The following is a 21,652-nucleotide window of genomic DNA, read 5'->3' as shown; positions in this document are numbered from 1 at the left end:
CAAAGTAGGCCCCAGGAAAAAGGTTTGGGAGCCACTGATCTCACCAAACCTGGTGCGTCTCTGGAGGATCTGGAGGATCTGGAGGATCCAGAGACGCCGATTCCATTGTATGGCTCTCCATCTTCGCCACAGTGAGTGGAATAGACAAAAGGAACTGGCAAGAGGATAAACATGCCTTTTATTTGATGACCCGGTGAAGTGGGGGGAATGCTGCGTTGTCCTCATGAATTGTTTGGAGAGAGACAAAATATCAAGTGACCAACGTCAGGCGATCCAGGCAAAAAAATTCACCTGGATCGGGTTCAGTGTCAACATACCTTAATAGCTGTTGTGTCAACAGATTCTCCCACTTGAGCTTTGAACAACTGTGGCTTTTCTTTTCTTACTTTACTTACCACGTTCCTCTTTGCTGGTTCTCCTATAATATGGCCTTTCAGTTTAGGTGGATGGCCATGTTGTCCTGTACCATTTCCTCTGTGAACTGTTTAAAGCTTGGGCAGGGAGAGAGAGCGTTGCTCAGACTGACCGAATCTGCACTACTGATGTATTTTATGAGCCAATTCCTTTTTTATTAAGTAACTATTTAAAACCTTTCACTCATGTTCTTTGGCCTGTCTGCTGTGTTCCTTGTTCTTCGTGATTTTGTGTTTTCACTAATGTCCTTGCGAGTCACTTTATGCAGTTATCTACCTCAGAATTTCTAAACAAAGTACCACACAATGATGAAGAGAGCCCGAAAGCCAAATGTAATTTTTGCTGAAGGATTGATTAAAAAAAAAACATTCTATGTTTCTTTCTTTTTTCAGCTTTGAGGTTGAAAATGGCCCGTCACTGTGCTGCAGTCCATCAGACCCACAGGCCTCGCCGGGATCGGGTCTGGTTCTGCACCCCAACATAGCAGGTCACGGTCAGCGCAGAGAGTCCTTCCTGTACCGCTCTGACAGCGACTACGAGCTATCGCCAAAGTCCCTGTCCCGAAATTCATCTATAGTTGGAGAACTGTGAGTTGTCTGTGTATACATGCATGTATATATATATATATATATATATATATATATATATATATATATATATATATATATATATATATATTTATATATATATGTGTGTGTGTGTGTGTGTGTTGGTGTGTGTGGCAGCACATTTTCTTATGAACAATAAGAAAATATGAACCAAGCCGTTGCTTTTGTCTTATTTCTTTCCAGGCATAATGAGGACCTGATTGTAACTCCGTTTGCCCAGGTAAAGGATGATCCCATGTCAGGATAAAATAAATAAATAGCAATAACCGCAACTCAGTGATACATTTACAACAAATCGGTCTTTCAGATGCAAGGTGCAGGCAGAGCGTCCTGCCTTCATTAAGATTAACCTTTCTGCCCTCTGGTGGATTTGAATTAGTATAACAACGCCAGTGGCCAAAACACAGCTTTTGTTTTGTCACCGTGTAACCTGCTTAGGATATTCGGTCTAAACTTGTTATTAAAATTAAAATAAGTTTGCGTGTCTGAGGGTTTGAATGTATTCTACATAAGACTGGATTGCAAACCTCACCCATGCGCTAAAAGTAGTGATACAAAATTTTGCTACTTCTTTTGCTAAAAGATTATATGTTTTAAAGAAGGGTTGATAAACTTTGCTGAAATTAAAAGCATACAATCATATATTCGACCTCTTTGTATTTATCTTTGTTTGCTTGTTTTTAGGTTCTGGCTAGCCTGCGGACTATTAGGAACAATTTCACTACCTTGACAAATGTACAATGTGTATCTAACAAGTAAGTAAGCTTGATTTGTTGTCTTTAGTAATATTTAGTTTGACACAATGACTTCATGTTCTAAACCGAAAGGCTGGGTCTGTTATTTATTTTAATTTTTTTTGTTAAAAAGTTGCTGACGAATTTAATTGTTAAAAATGTTTAGTTGCAAGAACCTTGGCGTGCCAATTTGTTTCACCGGGGGGCACCAAAGCATCATAAATACAAGAAAGGTTAAAGTCCACGTCCACATCGACTTACTTTACACCAGGCACGCTGTTAGGGACATGCAGACATGAAATCACTACAACCCACAGGGTTTTCTTTCTCCTTTTTTTGCCAAAGAGGTGTTTGCCTTATCTTGCTTCTTGATGCCTCGATCTGACCTCACATTTGGATCTCTATCCGCAGCTGCATGAGGCTGACTAGAGGTGCACATGGTGTCATTGCAACCTCAGAGAGAAGGGTCACTGTAGGCCTGTGATGGTTTCGGAGAATCCAGACAGCAGCTGTTTAGTGTTTCTGCTTTGACGACAAACACTGTTACTGAAAGCAAGTTAGCACGAAGACGGGAGGAAAAAAAACACCACTTTGCTTCACATGATTTGCTTTGCAGCAAGTTTTAGATATTTACTTCTGCATCTGTGTTTAATAGCTATTAAGCATATGTTTCTTGTATAAATACCAATACGACTGCTGAGTCAGGCAACACAGGAACAGGCACTAAACTATCCTTTGCATATACAAAAATGTCAGAATAGATATAAAAATATCTGTTCATTAGATTTAGATATTTAGATTTAGCATCTTTAAAGTCTCTACCTTCTACAGTTTCATTAAAAGATTAAAAAATCTTTTTTTTTTTTTGTAAATAAGGTTACCAAGTAGTTTCAGTGAAACGTGGACCAAGCAAGCAGCACCATGACGATAGTGTTCTTTCTCCTGTGTTAACATAATCCGGCCTGCACTGCCCTGCTGCAAGTTTTAGAAAATAAGGGTGGATGACTCCACAACCATCTGGGTTATTGACTACTAGGGGAGTAATAATTTATTCAGTTCACAGCACAAGACTACACACAACACTGAGCTCATGAGAACAAGACCAGATTCCAACAAAATTTCTGGGAACGTAAAAGTCCTGTTTTTTGTTTTTAGAAGTACAGTGACTCTTTCTCAAATCCTAAATGTGTTTTAAAGAATCTATCACTGGTGTAGAATGATTTATTCTGCTTTGATCAGTCATTATAACGAGCATTTCCTTCCTTTCTCATTCTATGGTGGCCTTGGTGGCTTGATGGAAGAAAATATATCAAATTATGCTTTAAAAAAAAAGAAAAAAAGAAGAAGAAATCTAAAAGGTGTGTTTTTAAAAAATCTCCTCTCAGTATAAATTCCGCTACAGGTTTGATCTGTGTACATGTTTCGTACTAGTGACGATTAAACACAGTTCAGATTCATCAGAAAATAGTGAAATAGCTCCTTAGTTTAACACCAGGAGGCACCTGCAAGTCAGATGAGAACTTCAGCATTGTTTGTGCCGAACTGTTAGCCAGTCAGTGCTTACAGATTGTTGTTAACTGAGCATTGTTGGTCACCCTGACCAGCAGTCTTTAGAAGATGACTCTGTCTATGTAACAGGCAACTAAAGAGCTAAAATAAGAGTCTCAAACATAAACACGGATTGTCAAGCTTAATCCACTGAGCCTCATATCCCAGGCTTTTTATCTAGACTAAGTCATGCTGACAGAAACTGGATCACCCTTTTACAAAGATTTCACTTTGAAATATCAGGATGTTTTAGTATTGTGAGATCTGGACTGGTGCAGAGTGGGGCTTGTATTACAAAGCAGTGGTGTGTCTGGGAAGGCGCTGAGCAACGTTGGAGCACTGCAGGCCCAACAAGTCTCCTCTGGTTGTTTTGCCCTTGTAGAAATGGCAGCTGTGTCATGTAGAAATGCTCATATGACTGTGCAGTTGTGGAGAGTGTCAGTGGTGATCTTATCGAACGTATTTGTTTAGAGCTGTGGCACAACAGCCTTATCGTTAAGCTGAAGAAGATCCTGGAGATAATTGTGTTTTGTTTTTTTGTTTTTTCGAGGACCTGATGTAGACTTAAACTTACTCAAGAGTTATGGAGACTTGACTTTTGGCTGCATTTTGAAGAAATGTACATGTAGTAGAGTTCTGCTCCCACAAATCCCTGTTACCCACAGGCATACCGATAACCAAGTAATAATTGCCAGTGTGTTTATTCTTCTAGTCAACAGTTTGACATCAATATCCACAGATCATGCAGCCACAGTTATGCTCAGGTACTAGACTCACATGTAGAATAGATGCTCCCTATTGCACAGCGACCTGCTGGTATCCACAGTGTTATTGAAGTGTGCCGCCTGACTAGCTGTGATTCAGCTGTGTGATTTGGATCTGCTGTACAGGGGATGAACACTCTGAATCGAAAGCAGGTTTATCAACTCCACTGACCTGCTGGGACAAATGGGCCCCCTCTCCCTTGCTCAACCCTTCAAAAGGCCGATCAAAGCGAAACAGGAAGTTAGGTTTGTGACAACAGAGATGTCATCTGAACACAACTCGATGGGGCTGTTCACCGGACTGAATCTTATGAAGTTAGTCAGAGTGCTGGTGCTGTGTCAACATTTAGGATGAACGGTTAGTAGTAACCATCCAGTGCTGAGACCTGTGTCACCTAGTTTTTAATATTGGACTATAAGATGGGCTCTGTTGCCCAACGCTAGACTTGTACCCATTTCTCTCAGTCCAACTGTGCATTTCCACGTGCTGGCAGGGAACCCAGCACGTCTCAGGAACTCCAGCGTGGCAGCCACCTGCTGCATGTGCCTTGCCCAAGTCTCCGTGGACGATGACGTCATCCACCTTGTTGGCAAAATGCACTTATTCCAAAATTATTCACACCTTTGACAGAGTTAGTTTTACTGTAACTTTTTTCATTTTATTTTACTAAAATATTTCTTTTGACTGGAAGTAATACCATTTTGGAGTGACCCAGACCAGTCCCACCTAAATCACTAATCAGAGCTAAAGGTCAGGGTATGCCGAGAATGCCCTCAGAAAGGTGCACCTTAATACATTCTAATATAATTGAATATTTTATTTATTTCAGGAAATCTATTCAAAATGCAAAGCTCATATAGTTTTATTACGCACAGAGTGATATATTAATAGAGACTATTTCTGTGAACTTTGATAAATATAGCTTAAAGCTAACAAACTCAAGATTCAGGTTCCAAGCTTATTGTAATCCATCATAACAACAATAAAAAACATTTATAAAGTGGATATTCAGTCATACTGAAAACTATGTCCAAAATATATGTAAATGACTACATATTGCCTTAATACTTGATCAGGGCTCCTTTTGCATGAATTACTACAGCGATACTGCATGAGATGAAGGCGATCAGCCTATTGCTCTGCGGAGGTGTTGGGAAACCATTGGTTGCTTTAATAGCATTCATCTGCATTATTGGGTGTGGTGTCCCTCAGCTTCCTCTTGACAACACTCCAATAGATGATCTATGAAAATGAGGGGAAATGTGTGTGGAATCCCACATTTCATAGCGTACGACTGGTCAATGCTTCCTGATGAAACGGTTGGAGCTGGAACAAAAAGCAGTTCAAGTACTTATGGTCCCAGTGTAAACAGCCTGATATATTATAGTATGTTAAAGCTTGAGCCCTAGCTCAAGAAGGAAATGAGCAGCATTTTTTGTAGTTTTCGTTATTCATGAAGAGATCCCCATGTAGTGTCTCCCGTTCAAAGGGAAAAACTCTTGCAGAACTCCACCGATCCTGAAGCAGTACAAACAGAAGAACCCTGACATTGTGCCCTAATTGCATTGATGCTCTTGAACACATTCACAAGCATTGACTCAGGGGACAGTCTGCCAATAGTTGACTTTACTTTGAAAGAGACCATGCCTGATAAGGTCCATTGGACATAGGACATGGTGAGCACAGGGCTCTGCTTTCAGACCTATTCTTCTGCTTGTATTGCACAACTGCACATTAGGGTTAGCTGGCCAGCAGCCAGAGCTCAGCATATCACTTACAGGCAAGCTCAGAATGAGTCATAACCCATGCAGATTTAGATCTGAGATTATTTTCAATCTACTAAGACGTTAAGAAGGAAAACAGTCATTTCTATATCAATATAAAAATAAGTAGCAATTTTGGAATAAAAATAATTAATTTACATTTTAGTACAAAAAATGCCATGTTGAACATGTGTATACCCTTCTTAATAATCAATAGAAAGATGTTTTATTGGTATTACAGCATTCAGACTGTTCTTACAATTGCCAACCAACGCTTTGCAACTTTTAAAGATCACTTTAACCCTAAATCTGGTAGGAGTGTGAATCAATGTGCTCAAAGGGCTCACATTATGCACATGTTACATCCAGAGCTTTTGAAATAACTGAAGTAACACGTTTTTGCATTAGTCAAGCATTGTACAGTTCTTGGTCAACTGTAAAATTAATACATGTGAGTTGTAAATAAAAAAAATCTGTTACTGTTACTCTGATCTAGGATGTTTATTTTTTTACTTATTTTTTGTCTTGTTACAGAAGGTCCCCTGCAACAAATCAGCCATCAGTCACCAAAGTCTGTCTCTCAGGTGAGTCCAGTTTTTGCTAAACACAATTAAATATACATTAAATTTGGGCCATGGATTACAACTGCAACAATTGTTTTACTTTGTCATTTCTTCCTTAAACTGAAACAGACACAAGTACAAAATAATACATTTCTTCCCTGAATAATGTCATTGTGCTCTGACATTGTACATTTTCAGTGTGATAAACTCTAGTAGTTCATCTAGAGCTCTTAGTGACTACATTTTAGAAAAAAACTTTAAAATTTCTTGAATCCATCTGCATCACCATCTGCAGCACCGGCTGGATTTAATACAAACAAATTAATCAGCTCTTCAGCCGCATCCTCTACTCACAGTTTTAATCTGTGCATTTTTTCGATCTATCAAAGGTGAATCCATACACCTCCAGTAATAATTGGATGGCCCTTAACAAGTTACAGATAAACCACACTGTTTTTAGGTGTTAACAAGGTCTTTGCAAAATTTTGCCCACTCTTAAAATTATAGTTATTTTACATGTGTAGCTTCCTTGGAGAGCAGTCAAGTACAGTCAGTAAGTTTTCACTTGAGTTGAAGATGCTGCCATGCCAGAAGCTTAACATTTTATCCATTGTGAAAACCACTTTTTGAATGCTTTTGGAATCATCGTCCCGTAGGAACACCCAGCTGTCCAAGTTTCACCCATATACATGTTGATTTGTGTTGATGTTGAAAAAGGTGGAGCACTAGTCTCCTGCCTTCATCTTTCCACTCCTTTTGTAAGTGCACCAGTGCACCAGTTAAAGCGTGATGCTGACACCACCATGCCCTACAGTTGATGAAGTGGATGAAATAGCGTGTCCAACGCTGTACCCGTTCACTGTGGGCCTATTTTATGCATGTAAAAGCTTCAGAGATTGCAAAAACATCTCATTTCTTGTCTTGATTACTATAAGTACATTGCATTCACAACCTGTGCTATTTTTTAGTTTTTTGAATGCAAATTGATCTTCAGAGTTGTATTTATGCAACAAAGTATGGCTCAATGACTAAAGTAATTCCATGCACAGACTTTTCAGCTGAGAAAAGGAAAGCATGCGGAGGTAATCTGAAGAATAATAATTGGTTTCAGAGTAGAATCCCGTCTATGTGAAAGACGGGAAAGACACAAGTGACAAAGGTGGGAGGGAGGCTGACATAGATATTGGTTCCTGCTGTACTGGTTTTTCAGGCCCAATTGACGTCAGTGATTGCCTGCACATGGGTGCTCTAAACTTCCTATCAGCGCAGATGGCTGTGAACAGTGTCCCGCACCAGGAAAAAACACAAGACAACCACAAATCTCTTACTGTCCTTCCTCCACACTCCTCACAAACCTTGACCTTCTGCAAGTAATCGCTGACGAATAAAACCGTCTCATTAGACCCGCTTGTGACGCACCGGGGAGATATAGAATAGGAAAAATAAAACAGGATGAACTCTCTAACATTAATGTTTTCTCCACTTTCAACAATATCACACTGAAAGAGACAGTTAAATCCTCTAGTGCGCTACTTCTTCTCTGGTTTACCTTAAACTTGTTAGCTGGAATAGTAGACCACATTTGTATTGTTTTAGTTTTTGTTATCCTTTGGGCTTCCAGGGGTCTTCAGTTACTACTTTACAGTGCATGCATATTTGTCGATATGAGCTTAATACATAGGGGTGAGGTTTTTGCCCCCTAAATTAACTCAAACTCTTTTTGCAGTATGGAAGCCTGAAAGGAAGACTAAAACAGCATCTAAATAAGGCATAAAGTCATCCCACACCCAGTTTGGTTTCAGTTGAGAATAAAAGAAGCTTTCAGGCTCTTAAAGCTGTGAACCTTTAAGTCAGACACAGCACAAGAGGTTGACTTAAATTAAATTATCAAAAGAAGTAGTAACATGACCTTGACCAGTGGGTGAAGGTGCTTTTAGAGACTCTAAATAAGAATCAGGGGTTACAATAAAAAATCAGCTCAGCAGCAAATGCGTCACTGCAGGCTTTTCACCTTTATTAAACATCTTGCCCTTGTAATGTGAGGTGGTTTTAGTGATCCTATTGTAGTTGATCAGTCATGCTTCACAAAACACCAAACAGGCTCCATCACACAGTTTGTGAGTTGGCAGCCAACAAAGGGTTCACTCTTCCCTGACTGAATCTGATTCTAGGCTCGGCTCTAAATTATACCCGATAAACTCTACTTCTGTGGAAAAGAAACTTGACATTGACGTCTCTAACCATCATAATTTAATTAATCTGTAACAGTTATCACTTGTATAAGCTAAGTATTGCCACAACCAACCAGCTCTTGTTAATGGGCAAAAGATCCCTCTGTTTAATCAGGGCCTGCAGAACTAAGGCTTTTCAGTCAATCCTGGTTAAAGAGAGGATTTTATAAAGCAAAGAAGACACTGCTTTTTCTTTATAGTTTGTCTAGTCACTGTACAGTTTGACCTAACATGCTGTACCTACACTTTGTTTTGTTCATCTAAAACTTTAAAGTTTTCAGTTTGAAAATTATTTTCTCTACCAAATGAAAACCCGGAGACTTTTGTAACAACTACTTGAACAAATGAACACAACCGAGGGCATAGTGCATCTTGTAAGTGCTACACTGTTTTTTTCTATGAACCGTTTTAATAATTTTATTTATATTAAATACATTTTTTTTTTCTTTTTAAGATTTTTACACATTAGTAGCTTAACAGAAAGAAAGGCAGAGAGAAAAGGGGATGACGTCCAGTGAATGACGGAGTTGGGAACCATTGGCTGTGGGTACGGTTTTTACTGCTCTTTGAGCTCTGAGCAGAACACCACAACAAAAACATCAGAATTATGCAAATACAAATTCTAATGTTCTAACTTTACACCGGTTCTGACGTTAGCTTCAATGTGTGCTTTCAATGTGTGTATTGTTTCTCTGTGATGCTTTATCATTGATAGGAGGTTTTTAGTGTTGTCACAAACGGCTAGACAGCAGTTCCCCTTTTTGTCCACATAATGTACAAAATTATAACCTGAATCAAGTTTCTAACTGAATTACTTCAGTATTACTAACTGAATAGAAAGTAGACCTACATCCTCTTTTAAGTTTCTTTTTAAATGAGCATTTAATTTGAATAATGTCAAACATTTTCCATGTATCTTAAAATCAGGTAAAGGCACCCTTAGTAAATGACATTCCATAATGACATTATTTATCCAAAACTAATTTAAATGAGTCAGTTCTTTCCTCTTGGTAATCTGTATTGGCTGATAAGGTATTCTGAAACAATTTGAAGCCTATTATCTTCAGATTCATTCAGGATAGTCTCCAGAATTGTTTGCCCAAACAAATCACCCTAAAGTCAGACTATTTAATATTCAGATATTTTGCAAATAATCCAAGAGCGTCATCTCAGGTAAAGGTTTCAGTTAGCGTGTCAAAAGTTATTTTAAAACAATATGGTCTACAAGTATAGATTGTAGACGGCCAAGCAGCCTGTTGAATGTGACGTGTAGGCAATCAGAAAGCGAGGTGAGGGAAACCCAGAGAGAAAAAAAACAGTTCACCTCCATATAGTAGAGCAAACAATAGAGTCCCGTTCACGTTGTCTCCACTAACCACTGCCTTTTCTTTTTGTTGTGTATTTTCTCTGTTAAATTTAGCCTACAGACTATCACCATTGTTCTTCCTCATCGTCCATGTTGTCCTCTGAACTCAGTTTTGATCTTGAGAGGTTTCGCAAGGTTTCAAGTCTGACACCACACGCTGTATGAGCAGAGCTGTTCTACCTATGATTTTTTATCTTTACATGTGGTGTCTCTCAGGCTTTGAAAATCATGCAACTATTTTAAAATCCTGGTTCGTGAACCAGCCTTTATAAGGGTTCCTGCTTGAGGTGGTGTTGTAAAGTGTTGAATCGTGTTCTTTTTCACTAAAGCAGTTCATCTACTTGATGTGGGCCGCTGCCTCTTAGCATCAGTTCTTTCTGTCTCTACCACTGTTGCTCCTACTTTTGCACATGATAAATGTGCAAAAGTAAGGCACTTTGTACTAGACCCACATTCAACCAATCCCATTCACAAACGTGCACACATTCATACATATAAACACAGATCAGTAGGCAACTGGGGTGAGAACGCCTTGCCCAGGACAGGGTACAGCAACACGTAATAGAGGAAACTAGAATCGATCTCGCAACTTTCCAATTACTAGGAGACTCCACCCACTAAGCCAAAATCACCCCCAAATTTAATTTGCAGTTTTTTTCCTAACATTGTCGACTTCCGCGATCTGGTCTGCTTATTGTCTGCATCCTGTTACACCTTCCCTACCCCGTTGTAATAAGCTGTTATGCACCGTACCTGCAAGCCTTCTTTTACACTCCTCTGCAATCAAGCCCATTACGCACTCCTGTTTCCTTGTGCTCTCCCCTGACAGCAGGCAGATGCCAGATTATTGAAAGATATTTATTAGTAGATGTCCAGCGTTCCTTTTTTGTCTAATTACCACATTTTGCTAGATTTCCCTGTCTTGCCCTTGTCGGACATCTACCAAGCCTTTGTTTTCTGGACCTCAAACTGGATTGTACGACAACTTGCCTTGCCATACCTTGCCCATGGATTGTGTCTGCCTTGTTTGGACTTCCGGCATGACCCAGGCCTGTCCCACCGACTCTGACCAAGCCTCAGCCAACCCTGCCTGTCTCCTCTGTAGAGAGTAGGCCTGCTCATCTCTGTCCGGTCTCCAGCTTGTTCCTGCAGAGGATTTCTGTCTTATTATATATAAACCTTTTCAATGCAAAGGTCTCATATTTCGGCTGCCCTGCCTGCCCAGGTTCCTAACATCGACTCACCAACCTGTGATGCTGAAACAATGCTTAAATCTACATGCAGCGCTACTGTTTGTAGTCATTTTGAAATTCTTTTAGACCCAATTTCATTGGCATTGTGAAAGAGCATTCTTAAACACCAAATGTTGTTTAAAACTGCATTTCTAATAAATGTGGGTGATGTAAATCCTGGAATAGGCATCCTGGAATAGTAGCTGACTCATAAATGCAGTAATTTGTATTGAAATGCATTCTTTGATTCTTTTCAGAAACAAAAAAAATACCAAAGAGGGTGGAGGATTTACTGGAAAACATGTGTATAGTGACGTAATGACTTGGCATTGAGACAGCTTTCTACCTGAGGGACAAAAAAAACCCAACCGGTTCCTAATTGTTTTTTTTTTGTTTGTTTTTTTCTTAACTAGCTCTAACACCAACTCCAGGTTCAACCTTTCTTTCGCACTGGAACCAGTCTAGTGGAAAATGCCTCATGCTGTCCTGGTGCATACAACGACAATTTTAAAAAGAACATTTCTTTATGCCATTTTTATTAACAAATGTAAATGATTGTTTTGTTTTGTTTTTTATCTTTTTTTGTTTAAGAATAAAGGTGATTGATTTAGTACAGATGACAATAACTGATATATGGAGGTAAACATTCTTATTCAAGCCAATACTTGACTTTGTGCGTAAACTCACCAGGGCGTGTTGCCGCACACAATTGCTATTACTCATTAATTTTTTGTGGGGTTTTTGGTAAACATGTTCCAAAGCAAGTCGTGAATGAGCTATCCAAAACTGGGGAGTTGGAAAAAATATGAATTTGTTATTTACTGGTAATCTGTAGAGTGAGACAAATATTTAGACATAGTCAGAAAAATGAAGCTGTAGGATTAAGAGGGGTTGTGTATGCCACAAATAGGTCTTTTGAGGTAGAGGATTTCTCATCCCCCTCATCGCTGGAGGTTGAGGGAGACTTTTTGGAGCCCAGTGGGCCAGAGCCTTATTAGTTTGAGCTGCTGGGTCAAGGCGGTAACCCAGCAATGCCCAAAGCCAGTGCTGCCAAAGCAGTGGAGGACAGGATGGGTCCAGTTTGGTAAAGTAATGTTAGCAGTATTATAGCAAACATGCGCTAACTTTCAAAGCAGTGACAAACTTTCTAAAGGTTTACATTTAGATTTAAATTACCTCAGGTAAAGCATATGATCGAATTTATAAAGAATATTACGATTCTCTTTCAGTGCTATGATCAATGATGACAATGCTCAAAATGCCGGCTCTTGACTTGCTACAGGGTTGTGTGTCTGACTGAGATGCTTTTGTCCCTGAACACAAGGCTATAATGACGAAAACATGTACCATATAAACCAATAGGAAAATTCAACTGCAATAGCCACCGTTCAAATTTCGCCCAGCTCGCTCCACCAGTTCCTCTTGTCTGTTCATCTCACCATGGTGGGCATGGATTTTACCGAGCGGGTCATGTTGCTGTATAATGTTGCTGCTGGCCTCCCTTGGTCCACCAGATCCTGCAGAGACGCTCCCCGATTTGGCGAGTACCACCACCTGCTCCAGGAGCTGTGTCTCAATGACGGTTACATCCAGTTGTATTTGGGTTTGTCCAGGACCTAATATAAGGACCTGCTGCCTCGTGTCAGGTGACGGATCACCGTCCTGGACACCAACGACAGGCTCTCTATCCCCTCTGCAGAGTCCATGTCCATCTGGCTTCGATCAGTAAATCAATCAATGCCCAGTAGAAATATAGCCTAATTGTACCATCTAAATGTGTAAAATAAAAACATTTTCAAACCTAATTAAATGGTTGAGGAGGGCCCTCAAGATGACGCAAATGGACAGAAAAGTTAATATTGTTGAACTCAAGTGACATTTCTCACGTCGCACATCCACCATGCCATTCGCAGTTTCGCTTCACTCTATTCACCCAATTCAAACCATTTGCATCACTCGAAACACATTCATATCGCCGACCGTTAATTCGCTCATGATCTCACCTTTACAAGGGATAACATGTAAATCCCTCGCTTCATTTGCCTTGTGTGTCGCGTTCGGGGTGAGCACACCTTAAAAGGGCAGCAGTAAGACAGTTTTAAGACATATTTATCAGAACTACACAACTTCACATGAAAATGTAAAAAAATGCACATTAACATTAAAGAAGAACCCTTAGGCACAGTTTATACAGTTTATCTGCAAAAAAGTTGATTTTTGGGGTGGTTAGAGTGCAGGGCACTTGCGTCCTGGAGAGGCTACAAGGGCCTGGGTTCAAATCCCACAAACTGCCCCTCTGGGTCGCTGAGCAAGACCCTAGGTGTTGCACAGTGGCAGCCCACTGCTCTCTAAGGGATGGGTTAAATACAGATGATGAATTTCATTGGACTATATGTTGCAATGACAAATAAAGTATAAATAAATTATTATTATTAATTATTATTCAATGAAGTATTTAGTTTCAAGATTAATGTCCAGGGTATCAAAAACATTTTAAAATTTGGCATCAGAATATAGAAAACCCTCAAGAAGCTTGGCAAGACTGAAAGAGGAAACATAGGGGACATAGTAGTTGTACAGCTGCAGCAGAAGAATCAATACCTGAGAACCTCAGACAATTTTTAAAAGTTGGGGAGCAAAAATCTCCAATTTTTTGACCCATAGAAAAGTTACTTTTACTTACTTTTAATAAATATAATATAATTTCTTAATTTTAGTCACATACGTCTGAGTTAGTTCAAACCACTGTCACTGATGCCACTGTCTGATTTGGAAAGCAAAGCGGCTTCATCTCAACATGATCTTTTATGTCCAACTGTTTGCAGCTTTGTACAGGAAGGGTAAAATGAAAAGAATCTGAATTTGTTTTTTACGGTATTACATTAATGCTTGATCAGTCTGATAACACGCACATGGAAACTGCCAGAATCTTTGGCACAGAAGATAAAGTGGTTTTGGTTTAATGCTCCACATATATACAAAATTTGCTCCATTATTTTACAACACACTGTAATCAAGCAGCCATGGATCAGAAAGACTGTTGTATTTGAATGCATACTGCTAAAAAAACAGTGAGGACATTTTTTTTCTAATCAGCGTATGACATCAAGTCAAGTAAACCTCTGGAATATTTATCATGCCAGTTCAGCAGTAGAGGAGGATATTAATAATTATGTGTCAGCCGTTCTGATGTTAATGAAATAACTACACTAAAGAGGCAACAATGAGACAACCCCAAAAACAGGAATTGTTTTGCTGGTGGAGGCCTCAGACATTTTTCCCCACCTTATTTTTTGTCTGCTTTTCAATAGTTTTACAGTTGACCAGGGTCAGTGTCCCTACTGGTACCATGAGGTAATATCTGGACCCTACAGAGGTCACACAAGGAGTCCAACTCCACCAGAATGCCTTTGCCAGAAAGTTTGCTGTTTCCAAGCACAGTCTCAATAGCATGAAGGAGATTTTAGGAGACAGGCAGTTACTCTAGGAGAGCTGGACAAGGGCCATTGGAGGTCATTAACCCATCAGCAGGACCTTTACATGATCCTTTGTGCAAGGAGAAACAGGAGGAGTACTGCCAGAGCCCTACACAGTGTCCTCTAGTGAGCCACTGGCATGAATGTCCCTGACCAAAACATGAGGAACAGGCTTCATGAGGGTGACCTGAGGGCCCAACGTCCTCTTGTAGGCCCTGAGCTCACCAGCTGGTGCTGTGAAGAGAGACAGGCATTTGCCAGAGAACACCAGAATTTGCAGGTTTGCCACTGGTCCCCTTTTTATGAAAGTGATTACCTCTGACATGAAAGGGTCTAGAGAAGCTGAGGTGAACGTTATTCTCCTTGCAACATTGTTCAGAATGATCAGTTGGTGGAGGGTCAGTGTTTCTCTGGGGAGGCACATCCATGGAGGAATGTACAGACAAGATAAAGTTGGCACTCTGACTGCAATCAAGTATTGGGATGAAATCCTTAGACCCACTGTTAGACCCTTCACTGGTGCTGTGAGTCCTGGGTTCCTCCTGGTGCATGATAATGCCCAGCACCATGTGGCAAGAGTGTACAAGCAGTTCCTGAAGGAGGAAAAAATGTATACTACTGACTGGCCTCCACACTGACTCTACAGATCAGGCTGGAAGCAGGCTAGTTAAGTTGAACTCAGCCTCTTCAAAATCACAATTAATTCATTTTTTAGCATGGTCTACAATTACTTTTGCTAGGTCAGTTAAGATGTGTTTTTTTCCCTTTATCATTATATTTTTTTTGGAAACTACATTAGTTATTTACTTCAGTTATTGTTGTGTTTATATTAAGAATTGTTGGTGATCTAAAATGTTTAGATGCGACAAAAAGCAAAACTAGCAGAAATCTTCAAGAGGGCACATTCTTTTTCAAATCCCTGTATACACAAAAGAAAACAAAACCCATCCATCCCAGAGGAATTGTAAAAAAGCACAGAAAGGGTCAAACAAGCCCACAAAACATTTGAGGGACATTAAATATATATAAAGGGACATCTTAGCAAACCTGTTACCTTATACAGTTTCATATCTGCATGGAAAAAAATCAAGACATTTCTTGGCTGGTGCCAGTTGCTGCCAGGCTGGACAGCCAAGCCCGTATAAAACAGGTCACATCACAATGCAACAGGGGCATGTCTGCACTGAAGTTTAAGTAATATGAAAAGGTTCATATTTTCTTTATTATTGGGAAGGACAATAGATTCATGTTAATGCAAATAAAAGTTCAAAAACAAAAACACATCAAACAATTTGTAGTATTTTAAAAGGTTCCAATGTCTGCTGTAAAAAGGCTTTCATAAATGATGGATAATTGGTTGCTGTATAGAGAGCCGACCAGGCGTACAGACGCTTTACCGCTCACTGACGGTCAGAACAAAGCTGACCCGTCATTTTCAGTCTGGGCAGCGGTCTCCACTAATTCCTGCAGCAGCTACTCTGCTCCGCAGCAGGAATCCAGTTCACATTTTCCACCGTCACACCAAAGGAAAAGAACTGGCGGGCTGAGACCAAGCAGCCTACTTAAGTATTTGAATTATGCCATTGACGTCAGCACAGTCATAAACTTCGGTTCGACCCATCCCTCAAACTTCCCCGTGCCAAGACAGCTCCATGGAGCATTGTGAAGGAGCCGTCAGACAGGTCCTGATAGGGTGCGTGTGTGTGTGTGTGTGTGTGTGTGTGTGTTTAACACTTTTTGTTTTGATAGGTGAGAAGATTATACAGCAGTGGTAAACTATGCAGAAACTTAATCAGTGACAGTTGTTTGTGAGGAAAAGATTGACAGTAGTTTCAGGGTTGGACCTATTTTTAATTTACACCCTTAGGTTCTCAAGCTGGAAAGATTAAAAGTAAAAACACGCTTATTAAAATCTGTTGCAAACATTTTTTCTCACTCATGTTTTTTTTTTCATTTTATCAAACCTTTAGAAAGTACTAAAAATATATATTTAAAAAAAACAGTTCATATATATTAATGCACAATGTGTTTAGCTCAATTTAACTGAAACACTTCTAAACCCTTCTCTTCTAATTCATGCATTTTAAAGTATTGAAGTATTCAAAATCAACAAAAGATTTTATAATTAGAGGAAGGTGCTCATTTTCCAAAACTAATGCACAAAGAAAATGATTGACACAAGCTCTGTTGAATGAGAGCAAAAATGCTGCGGGCAAGTCGACAATCAGTTTCAAGTTCTTTACATTGAATGTTTTCCTATCATGTGCACTCAGAGCTGACTTTTCACCCATACTGTTAAATGTTACACCGTCGCGTTGTGAAGAAACGTTTCTTTTAATAATTATTATAAAAGCCTGTTATTCCCCTCTGACATATGTGGATATACTGACGTACATGAGGGGTGATACGACTGTGAATCATTGTAAAACGGTGAATCATTATACCACCCCAACACCTCCCCTTAACACACACACACACACACTCCTCCATCTCAGCTCCAGTTCTTCAAAGTCATAACAGTGTGAAGGATTGCATGTATTGTCGTCAAAGGGAACACTTTATCCTTGAAGATGTGATGGAGTCAGGACAGAAAATGGGACTGTTTTAATACACACTGATAGCGTAGTGGTGTTAATCGGAGATTAAAGACCAATGGTCTTTCACATTGTCCATAAGTGATTAGCAGTCCAATCCAGGGCCAACCCCAGTGCAAGTCTATAAATATATAAAATATTAGAGTATCTACGAATTTCTTTCAGTTCTCATTTGAAAACTGACAGACAAGCCTTTGCTTAAGCCTGCCTTTGAATAAAAGACTTAATCCATATTAGTCAAGTGTAAGTCACTGAGTCAAAACTAATGAGCAACTTTCGGTTTACGTCAAGCCTTTTTTTAAGCTGCTTATGACAATATGTTGTCAAAAGTGACTCAGTTTAATCACAATTGTAAAGGATATTTTTAAGTCCTGGTTAAATTATGATGAAACTGTTTTTTATGATAACCATTTGTATACAATAACTTTGTAGGTTTTTATAATATTTGCAATGCGACCACCTTACGTTTTAAAAAGTTATAATTTTCACCCACATGTCTATGGTCGTAATCGAATGTATCTTATATAACATTAGAAACAAAACAGGGAGCTGTAAGTAAGAATATTTTATTTCTATAGCACATTTAAATAGTGTTCAGAATGTTCAAAGTACTGTGCATCATATCTAAAATAAATTTAATGAGGTAACAATAAATAAAATGTAGCAAAGAAATCAATATAAAATAAGATAAGAAACATCTTTATTGTTCCACAATGGGGAAATTCAGGCACGACAGTGACAGAAACACAGAGTTATACACTAGATTAGTAATGGATAACAAGCTCATTTAAAGCTGAGTTCTAAAGCAAACTTATGAGGGAAAAAAGAAAATATTGCACAATTATTGCTAATATGGCATATAAAAATGCAACATTGCAGTTAAATAGAGGAAAGACGGGAGCCGGTCAACAGAACGTTTTATACAGACTATTACAAGCAATAAGACAATTGGGGAAAACTGCCTTTGTAGTACTGTATTTTTCAGACCATAAGGTGCACTGAATTATAAAATGCGCAGTGAATTAATGTGTCTTTGTGTGTCTTTGTCTACACATAAGGCACACTTCCCAAGTGTTTGATATCACCTCGCCCCTTCACGTACACAGCTCTTTCCTGAAAGGGAGAGCTATCCGTCTCTGTCGGAGGCCAAAATAGTTGGACTACACTGCCCTGTTTCTAACATGAGGCCAAAACAAACATAACTTTTATATTGAATTAGCATACTAGGTTTATTGTTGGTAGCGCGTACTATGGACGAGGGCAGCCTGAAGGCTCCCACATACTCGGGAGTACTGTGCGCATACTGTGAGCTGTGCTGACTCTCCGTGGATGTTTTACCTTTTATAGTCGAGCGTACTGTTGCCTACATCTCTTGTGGCTAATTCCTACAATTCTCACACTTTCTGCCAGTGGGGCGAAGGGGTGGAACGGATGGTAAAATGTGTGATTAGCTAGCGGAGCACCTAGAGCTGTTTCTTTTCCAGCAGGCTCCCACCGCACACCTCTGCTGAGTGAACTACACCAGAGTAGGTGGGGGCCTTTACATGAATGCACTTCTAGTTTAGACATTACAGGCAGGCAGTCTTGTAGAAAGCTCAGGGGTCCAATGAGGTAGTGACACAGTGTACCATAATGCTCCGAATATCCATTGAGCGGAGTGGCTTCGTTGCTTACCAAAGTCATACTTACACATTTTAACAGGTTTTTGAGCATATTGTACCACATACAATCAGTCAACGGTAATCATATATAAGGTGCACCATCATTTTTTGAGAAGATTTAAGGGTTCTAAGTGCACTTTATAGTCTGAAAAATACGGTAGGCTGGAAATGGCAAATTAAAAAGCTAAAGGTTTAAGCTTTGGCTTGAAGACATACTAGTAGTTGGAAGGAGCATGTCTGATGAACAGGAAGAGCCGGTTACATAGATGTAGGTCAGCAACTGAAAAGGACCCGACTCTGCTGTGCTCGGGGCGGGATCCAGGGACATGTAGAGAAAAAGGATCTGTTGATCTGAGCATTCTCCAGGACAGATTGAAATCTAGTTCAGTAATAGATGAAAGAGTCTGCCTTTTAGCTTATTAAATACAATCACCAGAATTTTTAAAACAAATTCTGATTCAAACAGGGAGCCAGATCAAAAAGGCTAGGACTGGAGTGTTGTGCTCATTTTTTTGGCACCAAGAAGCTGTTATGCAGCAACATTTTGGTCCATGCATGGTATCACAAATTATGTGCTTAAATATTATATGTTGAAAAGGGCCCCTGTGTTCCTTAGTCATCTAGTATTTTTATATGGAGGTACCTTTTTGGATGACTCAAAAAGCTTTTTCAAGTTGATGAGTGAGCATTAATTCCTGGCCAAAACATAACATGAGTTCTCTTTTTTTCCATCTTAAAATAATGTTAAAATCATTTGAATCTATTCTTGTGTTAAAGAAAATTTGCACAAGAGATTCCTCACTGTCTTCATTTTGTGAACAAAGAAGAAGCCAAAATGAAGAAGTTACATATGAAAAAACTAAACACATTCATTGTTTCTACAAATTAGGAAAAGTACCAAGCAGGTACTGCCAATCAGATGCAACTGTTGTTGCCTTCAGCCCACAAAATAGTCATAGAGTCAAAACGCCATCACTATACAGTGAGAACTAATTATTTTCAATTGGAAAACATTTAAAACAGTGGCCGATGTTCCAAAGGAATCACCCCAAAGTCAGACATTGCAGTGCTAAAAATAATTACACAACAAAACTTTAAAAGCCACACCTTTTTGATAGCAGAATTGGACAAATATATAGAACAAATATGGCTTGTTAAAGAGTTGCACAGGCTTTCTTCGTTCTGAAAGGAATATGGCTTTGGTTTGCAAAGTTTCATCAGGCTTCTGGAACAATGTCACTTTAGCTAAAGTAAAGATGTTTAGCTGTGTTGGCCTGTTTGAAGAAAACAAAAGCAATATATCAGCATACGCCAAATGTCAAACACGGTAGTGCAGATATGATGATTGTAATCGGCAATCATTGAGTCGACGATAAAACCCTTTATACACACGTGTTTTAGGATCAAATGTCACACCAAAGGAACGGATCTTCAGCTGTAGGACAGCTGAAGCTTAGGCCAAATTAGCTTATATGAGGAATTAACAAAGTTGTGTACATAAGAGTGAGCCACTGGACAACATTGTTGGTGGGAAATTTGATTCTGTATGATTGCATTTAGTCAGCTAAAAAAGCACATCCATTTTATTTTATCCAGACATGTAAAACCTCAGGATTAAGGGGCTGTACAATCTTTTAGGTAGAAGGAAGATGCATTTTTAATATTGTAATAATTCTCATGCTGAAGCCAAAACTTTACTCAAAAAATACTTTATCTAGATGTTTGAACAGGGTTATTGTGTATTTCTGCAAACTAAGCTGTAGATGGTTAGAAAAAAACTTGGATAGTTTGAGACGGATGTAAGGGAAAGGTGTCTTGGTGGGATTCTAGGCCTGGACCCAGCCCTGGTCGTTAGTGCAGTTGATGGCTCTTACAGAAGCTGTTTTGTGGTCCTAGAAGGCAGCAAATGAGAGAGCTGATGCAGACGAGGTCTGTCTGCACACTGAGGTCTGCTGTCCTCTGCAGGTTTCAGCATGTGGCTAAAACATTACTGCTCTCCACTTCCACTGAAAAAAAAAACAGGCTGGAAAAGTACCTGTCTGGGAGCAGGTTTGTCAAACTGAGTGTGCGTCACGCCACCGTTGACTGGTGATTCTGTGAAATGTCAGAGCGTTTATGATAAAACAAAGGTGATGAAAGCTTCATTGCTTCATCTACTAAGTGTGTGTACACGTGTGTGTGCGTGTGCCCGGGCATTACATGCTTTTCCTTTAGAACTTCAGTTCAGACCTTACTGTATAATTATTACACAACTCAAGTTATAGAGTAATGGCACCAGGCGTTCTTTCGACAGTCAACAACACATTGTTCAATGTCTGTTTCTGTGATTCTTTTGGAACATTTAAATTGATGGCAGATAACTAAACCAGTGATCATTTGTTCAGCGGACTACACATTTTATTGCCATGCGATTTTACATGCTGTAATGGACGATCCTGGCCTGTAACGAGGTCATATGTTTTGTCCCTATGGCCTAATTATAGCCTAAAGGTGCCTTTCCACTGCAGGAACCTTTTCAGGAAGTCAGGTATTCTTCTTGGAAAACTATTCTCCCTCCTGCGTTTCCACTGCAGTAACCAGGACTGAACCAGAGCCCTGAAAACGGCCCTGCTAGGGCTTGGACCTGTTGAATAGACCCTAAACTAAAGCTGGAGCTTCTCGGTGGGACTATGCTAAACTTTTATCATTGCTGAATAT

At 39.5% G+C, this 21,652-nt stretch overlaps 1 protein-coding gene across 3 annotated transcripts in view; it reads left to right on the top strand.

Annotated features, from left to right (window-relative positions):
* The window catches only part of LOC105925257 (cAMP-specific 3',5'-cyclic phosphodiesterase 4B), an 82,285-nt gene that overhangs the window by 41,711 nt on the left and 18,922 nt on the right, over positions 1-21,652 (top strand). For all 3 annotated transcript variants that reach the window (XM_036137931.1, XM_036137932.1, XM_021315620.2), the window contains 4 exons: positions 807-1,001; positions 1,206-1,242; positions 1,707-1,777; positions 6,367-6,416. In XM_036137931.1, the coding sequence (XP_035993824.1) occupies positions 807-1,001; positions 1,206-1,242; positions 1,707-1,777; positions 6,367-6,416 (353 nt within the window). The remainder of the gene's footprint in view (positions 1-806; positions 1,002-1,205; positions 1,243-1,706; positions 1,778-6,366; positions 6,417-21,652) is intronic.

Source organism: Fundulus heteroclitus, chromosome 6 (assembly GCF_011125445.2).
Source record: "Fundulus heteroclitus isolate FHET01 chromosome 6, MU-UCD_Fhet_4.1, whole genome shotgun sequence".
Classification (NCBI taxonomy): Eukaryota; Metazoa; Chordata; class Actinopteri; order Cyprinodontiformes; family Fundulidae; genus Fundulus; species Fundulus heteroclitus.
The sequence above is the reverse complement of the archived record's forward strand: the minus strand, read 5'-3'. Positions and strand labels throughout refer to the sequence as shown.